General features: G+C 39.1%; 1 protein-coding gene across 1 annotated transcript; it reads right to left on the minus strand.

Moving 5' to 3' along the window:
- Positions 1–3,731: 3,731 nt before the first annotated feature.
- CCT4 (chaperonin containing TCP1 subunit 4) lies at positions 3,732–18,209 on the minus strand. Its single transcript, XM_042932396.1, has 14 exons — positions 17,935–18,209; positions 15,170–15,222; positions 14,308–14,397; positions 13,296–13,404; positions 12,023–12,165; positions 10,489–10,610; positions 9,672–9,804; positions 8,311–8,450; positions 6,477–6,573; positions 6,287–6,397; positions 6,069–6,199; positions 5,701–5,935; positions 4,160–4,273; positions 3,732–3,924 (listed from the first exon to the last, which is right to left on the minus strand). Exons 1-14 carry the CDS (start codon positions 18,059–18,061, stop codon positions 3,910–3,912), a joined length of 1,620 nt encoding a protein of 539 aa, XP_042788330.1. The 5' UTR covers positions 18,062–18,209; the 3' UTR covers positions 3,732–3,909.
- Positions 18,210–18,500: the final 291 nt, after the last annotated feature.

Consider the following 18,500-nt stretch of genomic DNA (forward strand, 5'->3'; position numbering starts at 1 on the left):
TTCAGCAAGCCCTCCAAGTGAAGACACCGGCCAACACCTCCACCAACTCCACCGCCAAAAATTCATCATTCCCCAACACCCCAGCAGCCAGGCTATATCAGAAAAACTCGTGTTTCTGTATCTCCAAGGAGAACTTCAGGTAAAGTGACAAAATATAAAGGTAATAAGCAAAGAGGCCCTCTCATCAGCCCCGAAGTGGAGAAAAGTAGATTTTTCTGAATCTAAACACCGTAACGGTGGCGAAACGGCTGCTGCAGATTCTGTGCAGTAGAGACACCAAACCAGATGACAAAACCAGCAGTCTTCATCTGACTCTGTTCCTCCTCTTCAGAAAATAATGATGAGTTACTTACTGAAGAGGTCCCATTTGAGAAATGGTGAGGTAGGTGACTTCGAGGAAGGCCTTTCTCACCACACAAGCAAAAGGGGAAGGAAGAGGGTTTCCTTGAAGTAGAGGAAGTCCCTCCTCTCACCCAGTAAAGGACTCCATTTTCCTTCTCTCTCCTCCTCACAGGTGCTGGTCTTCCATAACACTACAAAGGGAAGCACCCCCTTCTCGTACCCCACATCAGTATTCAACATTCCCAAGAATGGTCTCCTCTAAAGCACAGGAGATACCCTTCTTCTCCCCATCTTAAAAAAGGGCATCACTATGTCCACCCAAAGCACAGGGGCTCCCATTCTTCACCTCTCAAAGAAGTCACCACGACACTTTGCATTGGTATCAAAGCATAGGAAAAGGTCTTCCCTGAGCCAATCTACCTGGGAACAGCATTCCATCTCCTGGTGGTCTCCAGCTCTGCAGACTTCAAGTTCTTATCCCCATTTGGCTCAGTCTCCTGAGCCAGGAGCTAAAAACCCCAAGCACCTCCATTCCCTGTCCAGTCTTAGTCACCCTAAGCACGTCACCTTTGTTACGGATCAAAAAGACTAAAAGCCTACCATCAGACCCAACACTGGCAAGGAATTCCAAAGAAGGGTATAGAAAGAAAAAAAAGAAAGAGAAAGAAAGAAAAAAAGGACAAGAACCACAAAAGGATAAAAGGAGTAAAACAAGTAGAAAAAAAAACAGAAGGAAGAGGCTATGGTTGCAAGCTGCTACAGCTATTTTAATTCCTGCAGCCATTGCTGTTCCCACAGCCACATCAGCACAGGAAGAACGAGGAGCAGAGCCAGAGACTAAGGAGACTTAAAGTGAAGCTGAGGATAACCTTGATAACTTTAAAATCACCTGTGTAGGCCCTGAGATCAATGTGGAAGGTTCAAGTGTATCCAGTCATAGATGGAAATGTCTGTCATTATGTAAAGTTTATTTGGTCTGTATGCAACTCAATACTGAAATAGCAAAAATGTGTTTGAACTTTGTAACATTTGTTGTAATAAGTAAGTTGAAGTCAGTGATGTTAATATATGGGGGAGAGGGCTCCTGGGTGGCTTAGTCCGTTAAGCCACCACTGATCATGACCTGAGCTGAAACCAAGAGTTAGATGCTTAACCAGCTGAGCCACCCAGGTGCCCCAACATCTATATATGTTTAAAATAAAACTCTAAAGAAATTAGGAATAAAAGGAAATTTCCTTAAAGGACATCTAACAAACAAAAAATAAAACAAAAATAAAATAGCAATTATATTTGATAGTGAAAAGATGGGTAAAACAAAGATGCCCACTGTATTAGTTATTTATGTCATGCTGTGTAATGTACTACCCTAAAACAATAAACATTTTTACATCACCTAGTTTCTAAGAGTCAGAAATTTGAGAAATTTGGCTGAATGGTTCGTGCTCAGGGTTTCTTGCAAGGGGGTCAAGTTGTTGATCAGGGATACAATTATCTCAAGGCTCTATTGAGACTGGAGAATCTGCTTCCAAGCTCACTCATGTAATGGTTGACAGGCCCTAGTTCCTTGCTAGCTATTGGCTGAAAGCCTGTGTCCATAAAGCTTCTCCATAACATAGCAACCTGTTCCTCTCAGATCAAGTAATTTAGGAGAGCAAAACCCAGAGTGTCCAAGGCAGAAGCCACGGTATTTTATCATCTAATCCTGGAAGTGACCGGTCACTTCTGTTCCATGCTTATTGATCATATGCTATCATTAAACCCTGGTACAATGTGGGAGATGGTGGGGGTTACACAAGATTGTGAATACTAGAAGGCAGGAATTATTGGGTGCTACCTCAGAGGCTGGCTCTCACACCCACTGTGATCATTTCCTTTCTGCATTTGTACTCTAGGTCCTAGCCAGCAAGAAAGGAAAGAAAAAAAGAAACGAAAGGAAGGACTAGAAAGGGTAGGGGGGACTCTCAATACTTACAAATTTATTTATATATCAATATATAATGGTGTGTATAAATAAATAAATAAATAAATAAATAAATAAATAAATAAATAAATAAAAGTTGGGGCGCCTGGATGGCTCAGTCGGTTAAGTATCTGACTTTGGCCTAGGTCATGATCTCCTGATTTATGAGTGTGAGCCCTGCGTTGGACTCTGCTGATGGCTCAGAGCCTGGAGCCTGCTTTGGATTCTGTGTCTCCCTCTCTCTGCCCCTCCCCTGCTCATGCTCTGTCTCTCAAAAATAAATAAATGTTAAAAAAATTGAAAAAAAAAAAAAAAAGTTCAAATATAAGCCTTTTGGATTACAGAAAAAATGTTTTTAAAATTTTTTAAATGTTTATTTTTGAGAGAGGGACAGAAGACAGAGTGAGGGGGTAAGGGGCAGAAAGAAAGGGGAGACAGAATCTGAGGTGGGCTCCAGGTTTGGAACTGTCAGCACAGAGCCCGACGCAGGGCTCAAACCCACGAACTGCGAGATCATGACCTGAGCTGAAGTGGAACACTTAACTGACAGCCACTCAGGCACCCCTGGATTAGAGAAATTTTTTGACTTAAGACTTACCATTTATCAAATTAGTTACTAAATGAGTTACCAGATGTAAAACACACTTCAAACTGGTTGGCTGCAATTACTTCTCCACAAATATGGAGGGCCCCAGCTGTTTTCATAATAATCCTTATGAAATACAACACAGGAGATGGTGGGCCAAGTGGTACCAGATTGTGTAGGCGCCATTTATGGTCCACATCAAAGGTCTGGCCTTTATCCAAAGGTAGACAAAGTGACAAAAACTTATGAATGGGAGCGCCTGACAATTTTTAAAAAATCACTAGAGTGAACAAACTAACTGGAAGAAAGCCAAAGCAAGGACAGAGACTAATTTAATTCGGAGATTTTACATGGCTCATGGCAAGAGATGATGCTTGGATCAGGACAGAGGCAATAAAGATATTGTAAACCACTGAAGAAATGACATTATGAACCCCTATGTATAAATAAGATTTGATACATATATGCATATAGTTTTATTTGTAAAAGGCATCCCAATTTTCGCAATAATGGTTATATTCTTGGAGGAAGGGATTAGGATGATAGGGTAAAGGGACTTTTCATTTTTCACTTTGTATCTTCTTACACCGTTATCTTTTAGAACAGCATATACAGGGCTTTGATATTTTTGTGTAAATGGGGATTTATCAGGGTGATGAGCATACTGGGCCATTTAAAATTCTCAAAACTTGTTTAAAACAAACAAACTTAAAGTACCCAGGATTGAGACCTAAACGAATCCATAAGTGAATGTGAATTCATTTTCTCTTCTTCTACAGGTCTGTCAAGAATATCAGAAGTAACAGACTGTTGGGGGTAGAAGGGACGATAAATTAATCTGCCTTTTGAAACCAAACATTTAATACTTTAATTATGTCAATACAATTTCAAGCAAGTGCCAACTGGAAGACCAAGCCTGGGAATTTGTAGAGGAAAACAATCTTCCAAACAGCAAGGAGATCTTCCACTCCAGACACACTTTTAGTGGCTGTGATGGTGCCAGTTGGCCAGTGTTACTTGATTACCGAGTGTTTACCTGACAAGAAAAAAACCTGAGTTCCACAACTTGTAATGATAAAATTTTAACACTGGTTTAGGGCAACTACCAAATCACTCCTATTTTTACAAGTGAGAAAAGACTGTAAAAGTATGAACTGTTACCACCTGAGGACCAACAAAGTATCATTTACCACCCTGCTCCCCTCCCAAAACTCTTTTAAAAATATGCCTTTTTGACCTTATAGGGAAATCCACAATCTATTTATACTTACCACATCATCAATTTTCAGAATGCTCCGGACAGTTTCAGTTGCTAGAGTCAGTGCACTGACTGAAACCAACAGAGGCTGGACAACCAATTCCTCCAGAATGTTGGAAATACCACCCTGCCAAATAGCACAGATTGCTTTTAGTATAATTATTACTTACATCACCAACTACACTGTTACAAGTTTGACTTAATAAGGCCTTTTAAACCTCATTCTCCCTTGCCCTAGTCAAAAGTAAAATATTCCCTACTAAACTCTTCTCTGTATTGTAGGTTGTACTTAACTAAAATTTGGAAAAACTAAATTAATGCTAGATCCCCCCAATCCTAATCCCAAAATAACTCCTATTATCTGGGCAAAAATTAATCATACTAATTAAAAACTGTAAGATCTTTAATGCTTAAACCATCCCTGAATCCTAATCCTAATCTGGCCAAATCTGGTCTGCTCTTCCTTTACATCTCTCTTAAACCCTACTTTTAAATTGTTATTGCCACTATCTCGGTCCCCTTTCTCTCAGGATTACTGCATTAATTTACGATGGCCATAGCAGGCCACCGTGCCTCCAGTCTTTCCCCCTTAAAATACTTTTACATCATCTTAGCTTCTTGATTAAAAAAAAAAAAAAAAAAAAAAAAAAATTAGTAGCTCCCAACTATTGGAAAACAACCCCCCTCCCACATATCTGCCCCAATACTCAAAGGCATATTCTAGCTCTTATCTAAGCTTCCTAAAGTTAAATTCCAGTGTATCACCAACATATAACCCACAAGACAAAATGAGTCACTTCCTGGTCCCTTTCACCTGTAAACCATTTGCTTTTCCACCTAAAATCTCATTCCCTACCAAAGATGTGTCTTCATGAAGTTTCCCCTAACCAGGCAGTGCCCTTCCTTTGGAATTTTGTATCATTCCGAAAATATTACTTTGGATCTTCACAGTTGTTTTTCCATTATATATTAATTTGTCTCTTCAATAAAAGGAGACATTAATACAAAAAGGGCAATTATTACTGTTGTATTTACCCTATATAACCATACTTGGCTGCTGGCCACAACGGCAGCAATGGTTAACATTTACAGTTTATGCTAGGCAACTTAGTAAAAGCTTTCTAGTTGGTAATATGTTCAATCCTCACAACAGGCTTTTGAAGAAACTATTAACTGTCTTTGTTTTTACAACTGAGGAAAGTGAAACACAGGCCAATTAATTCACTAACAGTCACACAATCCATAAGTACCAAATACTTAATACTTTTCAGTTAAGGCATCATCTTCATTCTTACTCAATGGCCTAAATTAATTAACATGCAGATCTCATACTTAAATCCAAGATTATTTTTTTAAAAAGTTAATCTCTACACCCAATGTGGGGCTCAAACTTACGATTCAGAGATCAAGAGTCACGTTCTCTTCTAAGCCAACCAGGTGCCCCAAAATCCAAGATTACTTTTCATTAGAATGCTTTTCATTCAATAGATGATTATGAAGCTTTTAACATTTTAATCAACATTTTCTGCAATAATTAAGAAACTAAATTATTACCTTTCGGACATTAATGCCAGTAGTTTTTTCTCCTTGGGCATGGCGGTTTCTTAGTTCTGTTACTGTAGAAATGGGATTCAAGCCAGCATTTTCAGCTAGTGTAGATGGAATGACTTCCATAGCATCTGCAAAAGCACGAACGCAGTAGGATTCCATGCCACTCAATGTTCGTGAATATTCAGTTAACCGTAGGGCCAATTCTATCTCTGGAGCACCACCTCCTGCAATAAGAGCTCTGAAATTCACAAATACATTTTTAGCTTATTTTATCCAACAGAAAGCTATTCTTAATAACTTACTATTTATACCTTAAAAAGTCAAAGTAAAGAAATTTAATGCTCAAAATATTACTCAGTAACTTCTATTACCTCTTCTTCACTAAACAGCGAATAACACATAGAGCATCATGAATGGAACGCTCAGCTTCTTCAATCACCAATTTGTTAGAGCCACGAACAACAATTGTAACTGTTTTTCCAGGGCTTGCACAGCCTGTAATCTTTAGTAAACAAACTCCAAATTAGGTATTTGAAATAAGGGTGAAAACAAAAAATCCAGATAAAAAGCTTTATTATAATACTGTTACCTTGAGCAGTTTGCCAGAACCATTTAAATTGACCTCCTCAGCTAACTCAGCTGATCCCAGCATGTCGGCAGTGAACTGGTCAATATGAGCAACTGGCTTGGTTCCAATTGTCTGGGAAAAGAAATCAAATCCACAAATTAAGACATTTGATTAAGACAGTATTTTCACACAGATGCTAGGAATATTTTACCTTACAAATGAATTCAATGTCTTCTCTTTCAATATCCTTAACCACCATAATCTTCATTTTGTTCAGGAAATGTAATGCAAGATCACTAAGAGCATCTCTGAAATACAAATCAGGGATTATATCAATGCTAGGTTAAAATAAAAACCACTTTGCCATTCAACTGCTTTTTGTCATTTTTTTAAAAGATTTTTTAAAGCTTATTTATTTATTGGTGGGGGAGCTGTGTCGGGGCAGGGAGAATACCAAGCAGACTCTGCACTGTCAGCACGGAGCATGATGAAGGGCTCAAACTAATGAACTATGAGATCATGACCTGAGTTGATAGCAAGAGTTGGACACTTAATCGACTAAGCTGCCCAGACACTCCCCGAAATTTGCATACAACTTTTGACTCCTCCTGCCCTTTTTAGAGAGAGCACACAGGAGAAGGGGAGGGGGGCAGGTAAAGAGAGGTAGGGAGGGAGGGAGAATCTCAAGCAGGCTCCACACTCAGCGCGGAGACTGATGCAGGGCTTGATCTCACAACCCTGGAATCATGACCTGAGCCAAAATCAAGAGACGGACACTCAACTGAATGAGCCACCCAGATGCCCTGACTTCCCCAAAACTTAACTACTAATAACCCAAAGATCAGAGCCTTATGGATAACATAAACACTTAATCGATATTTTGCATGTTACACGTAGCATATGTTGTATTCTTTTTAAATATCTGAGAGAGAGAGAGAGCGCGTGCAAGCAAGGAGAGGGATAAAGAGAAGAGAGAGAATCCTAAGCAGGCTCTGCCCTGTTAGCACAGAGCCTGATGTGGAGCTCAAACCCAAGAACTGTTAAGCTCACAACCCAGGCTGAAATCAAGAGTCCGATGCCAAATTGACTAAGCCGTCCAGGCACCCCTATGCTGTATTCTTATGATAAAAATAGAGGAAAGAAAACGTTAAGAAAACGACGAGGAGAGGTGCCTGGCTGGCTCAGTCAGAAGAACATGCAACTCTTGATCTCAGGGTCATGAGTTTGAGCCCCACATTGGGTGTAGAGATTACTTAAATGAAACTTTAATTAAAAAAAAAAATTTTTTTTTAATGTTTGTTTATTTTTGAGAGAGAAAGAGAGACAGAGCACAAGCGAGGAAGGGGCAGAGAATGAGACACAGAATCCAAAGCTGGCTCCAGGCTCTGAGCTGTCAGAGCCAGACACGGGGCTCAAACCCACGAACTGTGAGATCATGACCTGAGCTGAAGTCGGATGCCTAACCGACTGAGCCACCCAGGCACCCCGAGATTACTTAAATAAAACTTTAAAAAGCCACGAGGAAAATACACCTGACAGCACTGTAATAAAAAAAAAAAAAACCCATATATAACTGGACCCACACAATTCAAACCTAAGTTGTTCAAGGGTCAACTGTATATCCCACATATTTAAATCATCACAATGGGAAGAGAACCTACTTTAGAGGATTATCAGAATACAGTGCTGTCCCACCAATGCAGTTTCATCCTAGATTTCCAGTGGTTTACTCACTTTGAATGTTTCTTAAACAATTGCTATAAGGGATCAAAAATAAATGTCATTAAAAAGTGAACAAAAGATTAAGGAAAAAAAAAAGTGAACAAAAGAGGGTTGCCTGGGTTGCTCAGTCGTTTTGAGTCCTGGACTTCAGCTCAGGTCATGATCTCATGGTTTGTGAGTCTGAGCCCCCACCTTGTGCTGCCATCAGCATGGAGCCTGCTTCGGATCCTCTGTCTCTCTCTGCACCTCTCCTTCTCACACACTTTCTCTCAAAAATAAACATTAAAAAAATAAAAAAGTGAACAAAAGAAATAGCTCCACACCTCAGAATAGACTTCTGTATGAGAAGAACATTACATCCTGTTTTTTTAATTTGCTTCACTAAATTTAGAATATAGGCTCTCTCCTCCCGCAGCACTCGGTCCATCTGGACATAGTCAGAAACTACTATTTGATTATCCATCTGTTGAGAAAAAGAATAACATAATAATAAATTGCCTTATAAGAGTTTTTTTTTTTTTGCCTTTAATTTTTTTTAGTGAGAAAGACAAACTTTTAATGCAAATATCATGTATCATGTATATTCAACCAAAATCATACCAAGTAAGATATCATACTGTCACACCCAGAAAAGATCTAGGAAGATGAAAACCAACATTAACTCAGGTCTTCAACTTTTATCTATACACCTTGCTGTCTTGTATTTTTTGCAAGTACATTTTTGGTAACTGTGAAATGATTATCCTATTTCCTGAATGTGTCAATTTTCTTCATACAGGTATATGCATTCCTGAAATAATTTCAGTTGCATCCTTTTTACTCTATGGCTTGTTAAAACAAACAAACACAAACAAAACTGGCATGCTGAAAGGAGGTACCAGGGACAAATCTTGTTAATCAGTGGTGTATAAAACAAAATTAATTTTTCTATGGGTTAAACTTTTGGGAAACACAGGACTAAAAATGTGTAATGCAATACACTGTAAAGAAAACAAACCTGAGAGAAGTGACAAGCTCAACCACCCACTTTTGGAAATAGCACTTATGACTAAAAGATATGAAAACACCTTTAAAAACATTTCTTTAGAGTATAAACAGTAACCTGGTTTAGTTTCATTTGTGCTAATATAGGACAAAAGATCTGTCTGTTGCTATAGGGTGGGTGGAGGTTTCTCAGAAACCTAGAAAGAATTTAGAAATTCTACTTACACTGTAACTTTTCCATAACCTATTTCATACATAGCCTCTATTGCTATTTGCCTTATCTATGAAGTCAATGCTTAGTTCAATGACAGTCAATTGAAGCTACAGATTTGTCATGTCTGTCATCAACAATTTCTACTTTTGTCTCAATTTCACTTTTTTTTTTTTTTTTTTTTTAGTATTTTATTTTTATGAGAGAAGGAGAGTGGGGGAGAAACAGAGGATCCAAAATGGGCTCTGCGCTGATAGCAAAGCCTGATTCGGAGCTCAAACTCAAGAACCACAAGATCTTGACCTGAGCTGAAGTTGGATGCTTAATCGATTGAGCCACCCAGGCACCCTCAATCTCACAAATTCTTTTGAAACCTATGGTTTTTATTACTAGTGTATTTTCTGTTTTTGTATTAACAAACAAAAGTCTGAGCTATTAAAAAGTCAAAACACATGAACAAGGAACCAATTGCATTTAGTTCTTACTTACATCAGTTTTGGGAGCAGATAAGCAAAATTGAATAAGCCCAATCTTAGCCTTTTCAACTCTGGTTATGCCAGAATTTGCCACCTTTTGAGTAAGTACCAGCCCTTCTACCAGCTCACAGTCATCAATTGTCCCACTAAGAGAAAAGAAAACAAGAAGACGACAGTTAACAGGCAGAAATCTGTTAAGTTTAACAGATTGCCAATCAGGGCACACCTGGGTGGCTCAGTTGGTTGAGCGACGGACTCTTGATGTGGTATCAGGTCATGATTTCACAGTCATGAGATCGAGGACCCATGTCAGGCTCCATGCTGAACATGGAGTTTGCCTGGGATTTTCTCTCTGCCTCTCCCCCACTCCCTCTCTCAAAATAAACAAACATTAAAAAAAATACAGTGAGCCAAATAAAATCTGGGAGAAATAACTATTAAAAAAATAGATCACTAATAGATTAAAAATCATCAGTCGAATAAAACAGGTATCATTTATTAGTGCCCCATTCCTGAACTCTGATCACACTACTGCCTTGCCATCGTAAAAGGATATAAACAAACTCTTGAGATTCCCATATTAATACAAGTTATTAAAATTAATTTTTCTTTAAAAAGCTTATTTATTTTTGAAAGCAACTGAGGGAGGAGCAGAGAGAGAGGGAGACAGGAGAATCCCAACCAGGCTCTGTGATGACGTCCTCAACATAGGCTTGAACTCATGAACCATAAGATCATAATCTGAGCCGAAATCAAGAGACAGATGCTTAACCGAGTGAGCCACTGAGGTACCCCTTATTTTTACTGAAGTTAAAATTAGACATGCTTACCCAAGTTTCTTAACTATTTTAATGTCTCTCAGATCCACACTAGTAGCAGTGGCTGGGTCAATCACTTTCATCACTGCATTTACACTCATTGGAGAAAGCAGACTTGAATACTGAGAGACAACCTAGAATTAAAAAAATAATAATAAAATCAACTTCACAACAGAAAAAAATCTTAGTTCTTTAATGACAAAGATATTCAAGAAGTAATCTTAACCATTTTTCTTGGGTTGCAAAGGAAGAGTGGGAACACGAAGACAACATTCCATATAAACTGTCTTGTCAGTCATGTTGTCAGTCACCAAGGGCACAAAATGTGTCTGCTTGCTTTCCTGTTTTATTAATTTAGTAAACGGACTGTCTGAATTACTAATAATTCTATAGGAAATCCAAAAACCAAGTTAACTTTATGCAGACAATTCTTATCTAAAATGATCTTAGCCCTTATCATTTACATACTCATTCAATCTTCAGATGAAGAAATTTGAAGAGTCACACAGCTTAGTTTAGTGATGAACCCAGCACTAAACCCAAGTATTCTAGACTCTATGACCAATGCCTGTAACCACACTATTCTGTGTTACAACTGTGGACATTTAACAGTATCATGTACGTGACTAACGCTAGCTCCCCATGTAACATTGAAATAAAATGAATGTATTGATATAAAGCTGATGAAAAAAAGGGGAAAATACAGGAGGGATGAAGAGAATGTGACAGAAAACAATTAACATTAAATGCACAAGAAATTCTTAGAAAAAAAATCAATGCTTGGGGCGCCTGGGTGGCTCAGTTGGTTGAGCGTCTGACTTCAGCTCAGATCATGATCTCGCGGTCTGTAAGTTCGAGCCCCGCGTAGGGCTCTGTGCTGACAGCTCAGAGCCTGAAGCCTACTTTGGATTCTGTGTCTCCCTCTCTCTGCCCCTCCCCCCCTCATGCTCTGTCTCTGTCAAAAATAAACAAACATTAAAAAAATTAAAAAAAAATCAATGCTTTAAATTTGAAAATTAAAAAAAGCAGCATTGATTATTAGGTAAGAGGGACTATGGATGGGCAAACCTGTCCTTGGTTCCAATCTCAACTTACCCCCTATTTTTTACTTATTTAGGAGAGTGAGCATGAGTGGGGGAGGGGCAGAAACAGAGGGGGACAGAGGATCCAAAACAGGCTCTGTGCTGACAGCAGAGAGCCTGATTTGGGGGCTCAAACTCAACAATCATGACCAAAGCTGAAGTCGGACACTTACCTGACTGAGCCATTCAGGTGCCCCTCATCCTACCTCTTACTGACAGGTCTTGGGTTAGTTACTTAACTTCACTACATCTATTTCCCCATATGTAAAATGGGGATACAATTTATTTGAAAGCTTTGAAGGAGGAAATTTGACTTTAATTTAGTTGTACAAATTACTTCAGTTATCTAGACACTCCAGACCTAACATTTATGAGCTGTTTAACATCAAAAATCACAATGTAAGAGTTGCAATTCTTAAACTTTAAAATGTGATTTTTCTATGATCCCTTAGTACTGGACTCACCTTTGAGTTCAATGAAGTGGTAGCACTATTTAATAAAGTTTCTCTGTCACTCAGTTCCACAGGTCTAGACATGTCAGTCAAGATTTCAATACCCTTTTCCAAAGCCTTCTGGAATGACTCAGAAATGATGGTCGGATGAATCCCTGTTTGTTAAAATTTCGTTATTATAACACATGAACTACATATATGACACATATTAAAAACAGAAACTTTCAAAAAAAAAAATAGAAACTTTCCAGGCATTATAATTTCAAAGCAGTCATAATTTTAAATTTTTCTTGAAAGTTTATTTTGAGAGAGAGTGAAGAGGGATAAAGAAAGCACAAGAGCATGTGTAAGCAGGGGAGGGGCAGAGAGAGCAAGAGAGAATCCGAAGCAGGCTCCATGCTGTCAGCAGAGCCTGATGTGGGGCTTGATCTCACAAACCATGAGATCATGACCGGAGTTGAAATTAAGAGTTGGATGCTTAACTGACAGAGCCACCGAGGCACCCCAAAGCAGACATATTTTTTAAATTATCTAAACTGAGGCTTCATGGGGTGCCTGAGTGGCTCAGTCAGTTAAGCATCTGACTTTGACTCAGGTCAATGGCCTCACGGTTTATGAGTTTGAGCCTCACGTCAGGCTCTGTGCTGACAGCTCAGAGCCTGGAGCTTGTTGCAGATTCTGTCTCCCTCTCTCTCTGCTCCTCCCCTGCTTATGCTCTGTCTCTCAAAAATAAAGAAACAAAAAAAATGAAAAATAAAAAAATAAACTGAGGCTTCAGTTATAAATAAAATAGTCTGAACAACTTTAGCTGCTATTATGGCTAATAATTTATTTCCATTTAATTTGGAACAGATCAATGCTGCACTCATGATACTTTAAGACTGAAGCCAAATTATATACTTTCCAAAACATCACAATTCTAAGAAGTAGAATAAGTGACTGGAGAGTTACTACTATGATTAAGCACTATTTACCAGTAGAAGAACCTATACAATCTCTCCCAAATCACTATTCTCATTTAGAGCCTAAGATTAGTAACACCACCACAACTTATTTTAGAAAAGCAAAATTCTATCAAGTTTCATTCAAAATAAAGCTTGGTTTAAAAAAAAGTAAGAAAGAAAAAAGAAAAAAAATTTCTTATTCATATGATAAACCAAGCAAAATTTAACCTAAAAATTCCTAATAATAAGATTCGTTATTCCAAATCAACTATCATATCTCCTATTACTTAGTATTTTTTGCCCTTTATTTAGGAATAAAACATGTCCCAAGTCCTACCTACCTTTCTGAAGAAGCTTGGTACAGGAATCTAAGAGAGAGCCAGCAATGATGACCACTGATGTGGTGCCATCTCCTGCTTCTATATCTTGCGCCTTAGATAGCTCCACCAGCTAAGGAAACAGAACATGCTAAGTTGCTCAATGAGAAATGTGAGGACCCAGTAACATCTAACTGAAATATAAAACGAATGGCTTTCTGATCAGTGTCACAAACAACTTGACTACTATTATCAACACTCTAAGATTCAACAAAATTTTTGACTTCTTGGGTTTCATTTTAAAATGATTGATATATCTGTGACACAAAAAATTCTGCTTAGGTATACTCTCTATAAGAAGCTGTATTATGATTTCTGGTTCAGACTATGGGTTGTAAATTTTTTCTCCCCAGCTATTAAAAAAGTTCCTGTCGGAAAGAATAATGTTGTAGACTTGGAAGCTAAAAAAAAATGCAGCATTCTAGATGACACAAGTGTCAGTTTGGAGTCCTCTGGAAGCTTATCTGAAATGACTCTGTGTAAGTAGAATCTGATTCACTTCAAAAGTCAACTTTACATAATTAAACGTAACTTTTTGATGGAATTTCTTTTCAAAGATATGGTGTCTTCTCACTTGACACTGGAATCATCACACTTAGCTGAATTGGTAATTATTTTTAATAAACACCAGCGTAAAGTTTAGACATGTGATTTATTTTGCACACAATTAAGATTACATTGCTCCCTTCCAACTAACACCCACTGAGCTAATAATTCACGGCATTTCATGTTTTTATCTCCTTTTTCCTCAACTACCTGGCACATTCCTGTGGACAAGGAGATTCATGTTTTATTACAACCTTGCACTGAAGAGCACAATGCTAGGCACACAATGCATCCTAAAAACATGCCTGCTTAACCTAAAGAAAATAAATTCACAATGCTTAAATACAATGTGATCAAAGAAACAAATTTAACTCTTTATAAATATCAAGCAATACACTTAAAAAACCCACTCATCTAAAATTATACTTACCATTCTGGCTGCTGGATGTAACACCTGCATTTGTTTCAGAATGGTGGCACCATCATTTGTAATGGTCACATCGCCTTTTCCATCTTGAATCTGGAAAGTTTTGTTTTTTGAAAACACTGTACTTCAAAAATTTTGTTTTCTTTACCCAGCACTATGACACCCTAAAAGCTCTAACTTTAAAACTTCTTAGTAGAGAAGTTAATTTACGTTTGCATAGCTTACAACTGTGCTTAATTTTAAATTCTCTTCCCTTATGTTAGTATACTGACTTAAGAATATACAGCAACAGCTTAACTTTACAAGTGCAATACTTGGCTTTACTCTAGCTTTTTTTTGTTCGAAGTGAAGGAATCTAGACACTGGATATAATTACTATTATTCCTGGGTTCATATCCATAGTAACAAATGACACTATGGATCTCCAAAAAAGATAGCATCAAGAACATAATATACACACTTCTCACAGTTGAAATAGTAACTTATTTCTTGGTATTCTCAACTTAGCAGTATTCTCTTGCTGGAAGAACAAGTGAAATTCTACAGACCCATAGAGGGTCACAGTTATTTACCAATAAGAAAACACTGAACTCAAGCGCTCATAGCTATAGCCTTACTGTACTTTCCATGTAACAAAACAACAGAGAACTACTCTGGCGGACATACTTTCAATGTTAAAAGTGTCAAATAAAATATGAATTATAGTTAAGTCCTACTCACTCCAAAGCAATCTGTTATTCTTCTAAACTTTCAAAGTACCTTCCTAATACTTTTTATTTTTTAAGCAGCACATCCTAACCCTCTACTGAGATTTTGCAGTGTGGACAATAGCACTCAATCTGTAACAAACAGTTCAAGTTTTTACCATTTTATCCATTCCTTTTGGTCCAAGGCTTGTTCTAATAGCATCAGCAACAGCTGTAAACAGAAGGAAAAAATCAAGGCTCTTAAAACAAAATGAAACAAAAAAAACCCATGAAGTATTTCTCCTTTCAAATGATCATTTTGTCCTTATTAGGATATGGTATACAACTGTTTATACTGTGTCCACTAAAGAAAATTCATTGTCTAATAATAATCTACTGGAAACAGTAATTCCTTTAATTGTATGACATTTCATCTTTTGTTGGTACAAGTCACTGTAAATAACTTTGTGCCCTACCTATGGCAGAATACATTTTAAGAATTTACCTAATCTTTCCCTAAATATCAAAATAAATACAATGTAGTCTGAATGAAGACTGTATTTTCTCCATTCCTTAAGACTTCCTAATATGCTATATAATTCCATTTATTTGTCTATTCTGTCTCTCCTACCTAAACAGTAATTTCTGAGGGCAAAGAGTTTTGTCCGCTAACGTGAGGCCAGTATATATATATGGCCCACGGTAAAATACCCTTTGGACACCTTCCAACCCTGTCACCAAATAAACCAAAACAAAGAGCCCAAATCTTAACCCAAACAAAAACCCAAAACTAAAACCCCAGCTTTCAGTCATCATCAATACATTATGAAATATATCTGGGGCGCCTGGGTGGCTCAGTCGGTTAAGCGGACGACTTTGGCTCAGGTCATGATCTCATGGTCCATGAGTTCGAGCCCCGCGTCGGGCTCTGTGCTGACAGCTCAGAGCCTGGAGCCTGTTTCGGATTCTGTGTCTCCCTCCCTCTGACCCTCCCCCGTTCATGCTGTCTGTCTCAAAAATAAATAAACGTTTAAAAAAACAAAAGTGGATACTTGAAATATATCTGGATATACAGTCTACTGTTCCAAAGTTAATTATTTGTCCCTAAGGATGTTTGTTTTAATAGTCCATTTACTATTTTCTAAGAAAAATTAGATGTGATGAACAGTCAAGTCAAATCCCCTTTTCTTTGACAAGCCTAAGACAAATAATTAGGCCTTCCCCTTCACCTACCACCTCACCCCATATACACAAGGCTGAGATTGTGACCTAATCATTGTATACGCCACAACCAGCATAATACTTCCTCCTTTATTGTGTGAATGATAAAGATCTTTAGAGAAAATATTTGCTATAATTTAAAATTTTATTTTGTAATTTTAGGCTGCTGTTCCTAATTATCCAGTCAATATTACGTTTTCAGGCTACTGTAGTGTACCGACATGGCCATGATTCTACAAGCAGACCAATTCACTTTAAGAATGCCCTCACATTCAGGACACCTGGCTGGCTCCGTATGGAGAATATGTGACTTTCATCTCAGAGTAGCGGGTTCAAGCCCCACGCTGGGGCTATTTTAAAAAAGGCAAAAAAAAAAAAAAAAAAAAAAAAAAAAAAAAAAAAAAAAGGCTCTGACATTCACCTGCAAAAAGTTAGATAACACACACATTATCCAAAAAAAAATAAAAGATTTTTTAGACTGCTTACATTTCCAAAACTGTCAGATGTTTAACATACTGTGTGGCACACAGTACAGTCTGTTAAATGACTCATGCTGAATAATACTAGACTTTTTTTTCACATTATCAACCAATCTGGGTGGGTGGGGGGGGCATTTTTTGGATAACATCTAAATAAAAAACTGGCTCCCTGAATTAAACCGAAAATGCACCTAACTAAAGCAACTTTCCTCGATCAAGTTTGTTGAGTTTTGTCTGACTTGGAAAGACTAGTAGTCTCTGTTCTGAGTTCTCTTCAAGGTCAGGTTCACAGATAATTCATGTGGCCTCTGCTCACCGACCCTTCAAGATTGGCCCCATTTTACCCTTCCAATCTCACCTCTCGCTTCTTCATGCACTTTATGCCGTGATGGAATGCTCACTGTGTTTCAATATTCAATACACACTAGGTAACATCTCTAAGCCTTTGTTCTCATTTTTCCTTCCAGATTCTTCTATCTCAACTCGACTATTCTTAATTCTCATAACTCTAAAAAGAAAAGCCTCAATTTTACGGGGGAGAAAACCCTGGCTAGAGGTCGAAAGCCACCGAGAGAATTGTAACTCAGGTCTTCATTTCTACCATACACCAAAATATTCTATAAAACGAAAACGCCAACAAACTGTCCATATTTCTAGACTTGTTTGTGTTTCGTTGCACATACAGGGAGAACATAAAAGCACAGCCTAGATCTTTCCATATTCCTGAACAGGACGGTTAAGTCTTTCCCACAGCGCAATACAAAGGTCCCCGCCCCAATATAAGCACTAAGTTCTCAATTCGTTTCATTAGTTGCGCCAAGAGCTTACTTAAATGGTACTTTTCAAGGGCAAGAAAACTAAAATGGATTATGCAAACAACATTCTACCAATGGAACCAATAAGCAGATAAGCGATAGGGCTCTTGTGTCAGATCCCAAAGGACTGCAGCCGCACGTGCGGGCCTCGGCTGCTTTCTACTGGAGTGTGATGAGCGACCGAGGATGAAAACTTACGGGCGTCTGAGACCCAGAATGGGGCCAGTCCAAAGGTCTCCATACTAGGCACTGGGAATTACCGGCAAAAAACAGCACAGATCCCTCCAAAGAGGGATCTTTCCATCTATCACTGGAAAGACGAGATCATCTCAAGGAACAGAAAATGTGCCTTGGCAACCCAAGATCAGAATGACAGTGCAGACAGAACTCGACCCCGCACGGCCGCAGGTCAGACCCTGGGAGCGATACCTTTGGCCGCAGAGATGTTGCTGAAGCGGATCTGGGCCGGCTTGTCACGGTCCTGATATGCGCTTTTGTTGCGGCCGCCGGCAGCCCCGGCGGGGGCCCCGCTCCGGGGAGCCACGTTCTCCGGCATGGCAAGGTCGGCTGGGTCTGCGTGGGCTTGTGGAGGACGGATGGAGCCGGATTCCGGACGGCCGCAGAATAACGGAAGGCACCCACAGCCTTCACGAACCTTCCAGAAAGCGGCGAGGGCGCCGGGGGGAGGAGGTGGAGAAGGGGGCCTGCCAAGTGGTGCGGCGCCGACGTGACGTAGCAGGCTGCCCGCCGCGCGCCTGTTGAGGCAGCTGCGGCAGGGAGCTGGGGGTTTACAAGGAGTCTTGGCCCCGGGCCCTGGGGGTGGAGGCATGGTCGGGGAGGACCCTTGCGAGGCCGACCGATCATCCCGTGATTTTAAAGGCGGGTGTTGGCCACCCACGTCGCCGGTGGCTCTGTGCTCGCCTGTAAGGTCCCTTCCGTTAACTCAAACTAGAAGCGTCTGCGAGGCGTTGTGGTCTCCCTGGTTACTCCTGAAA

Source organism: Panthera leo, chromosome A3 (genome assembly GCF_018350215.1).
Source record: "Panthera leo isolate Ple1 chromosome A3, P.leo_Ple1_pat1.1, whole genome shotgun sequence".
NCBI lineage: Eukaryota > Metazoa > Chordata > Mammalia > Carnivora > Felidae > Panthera > Panthera leo.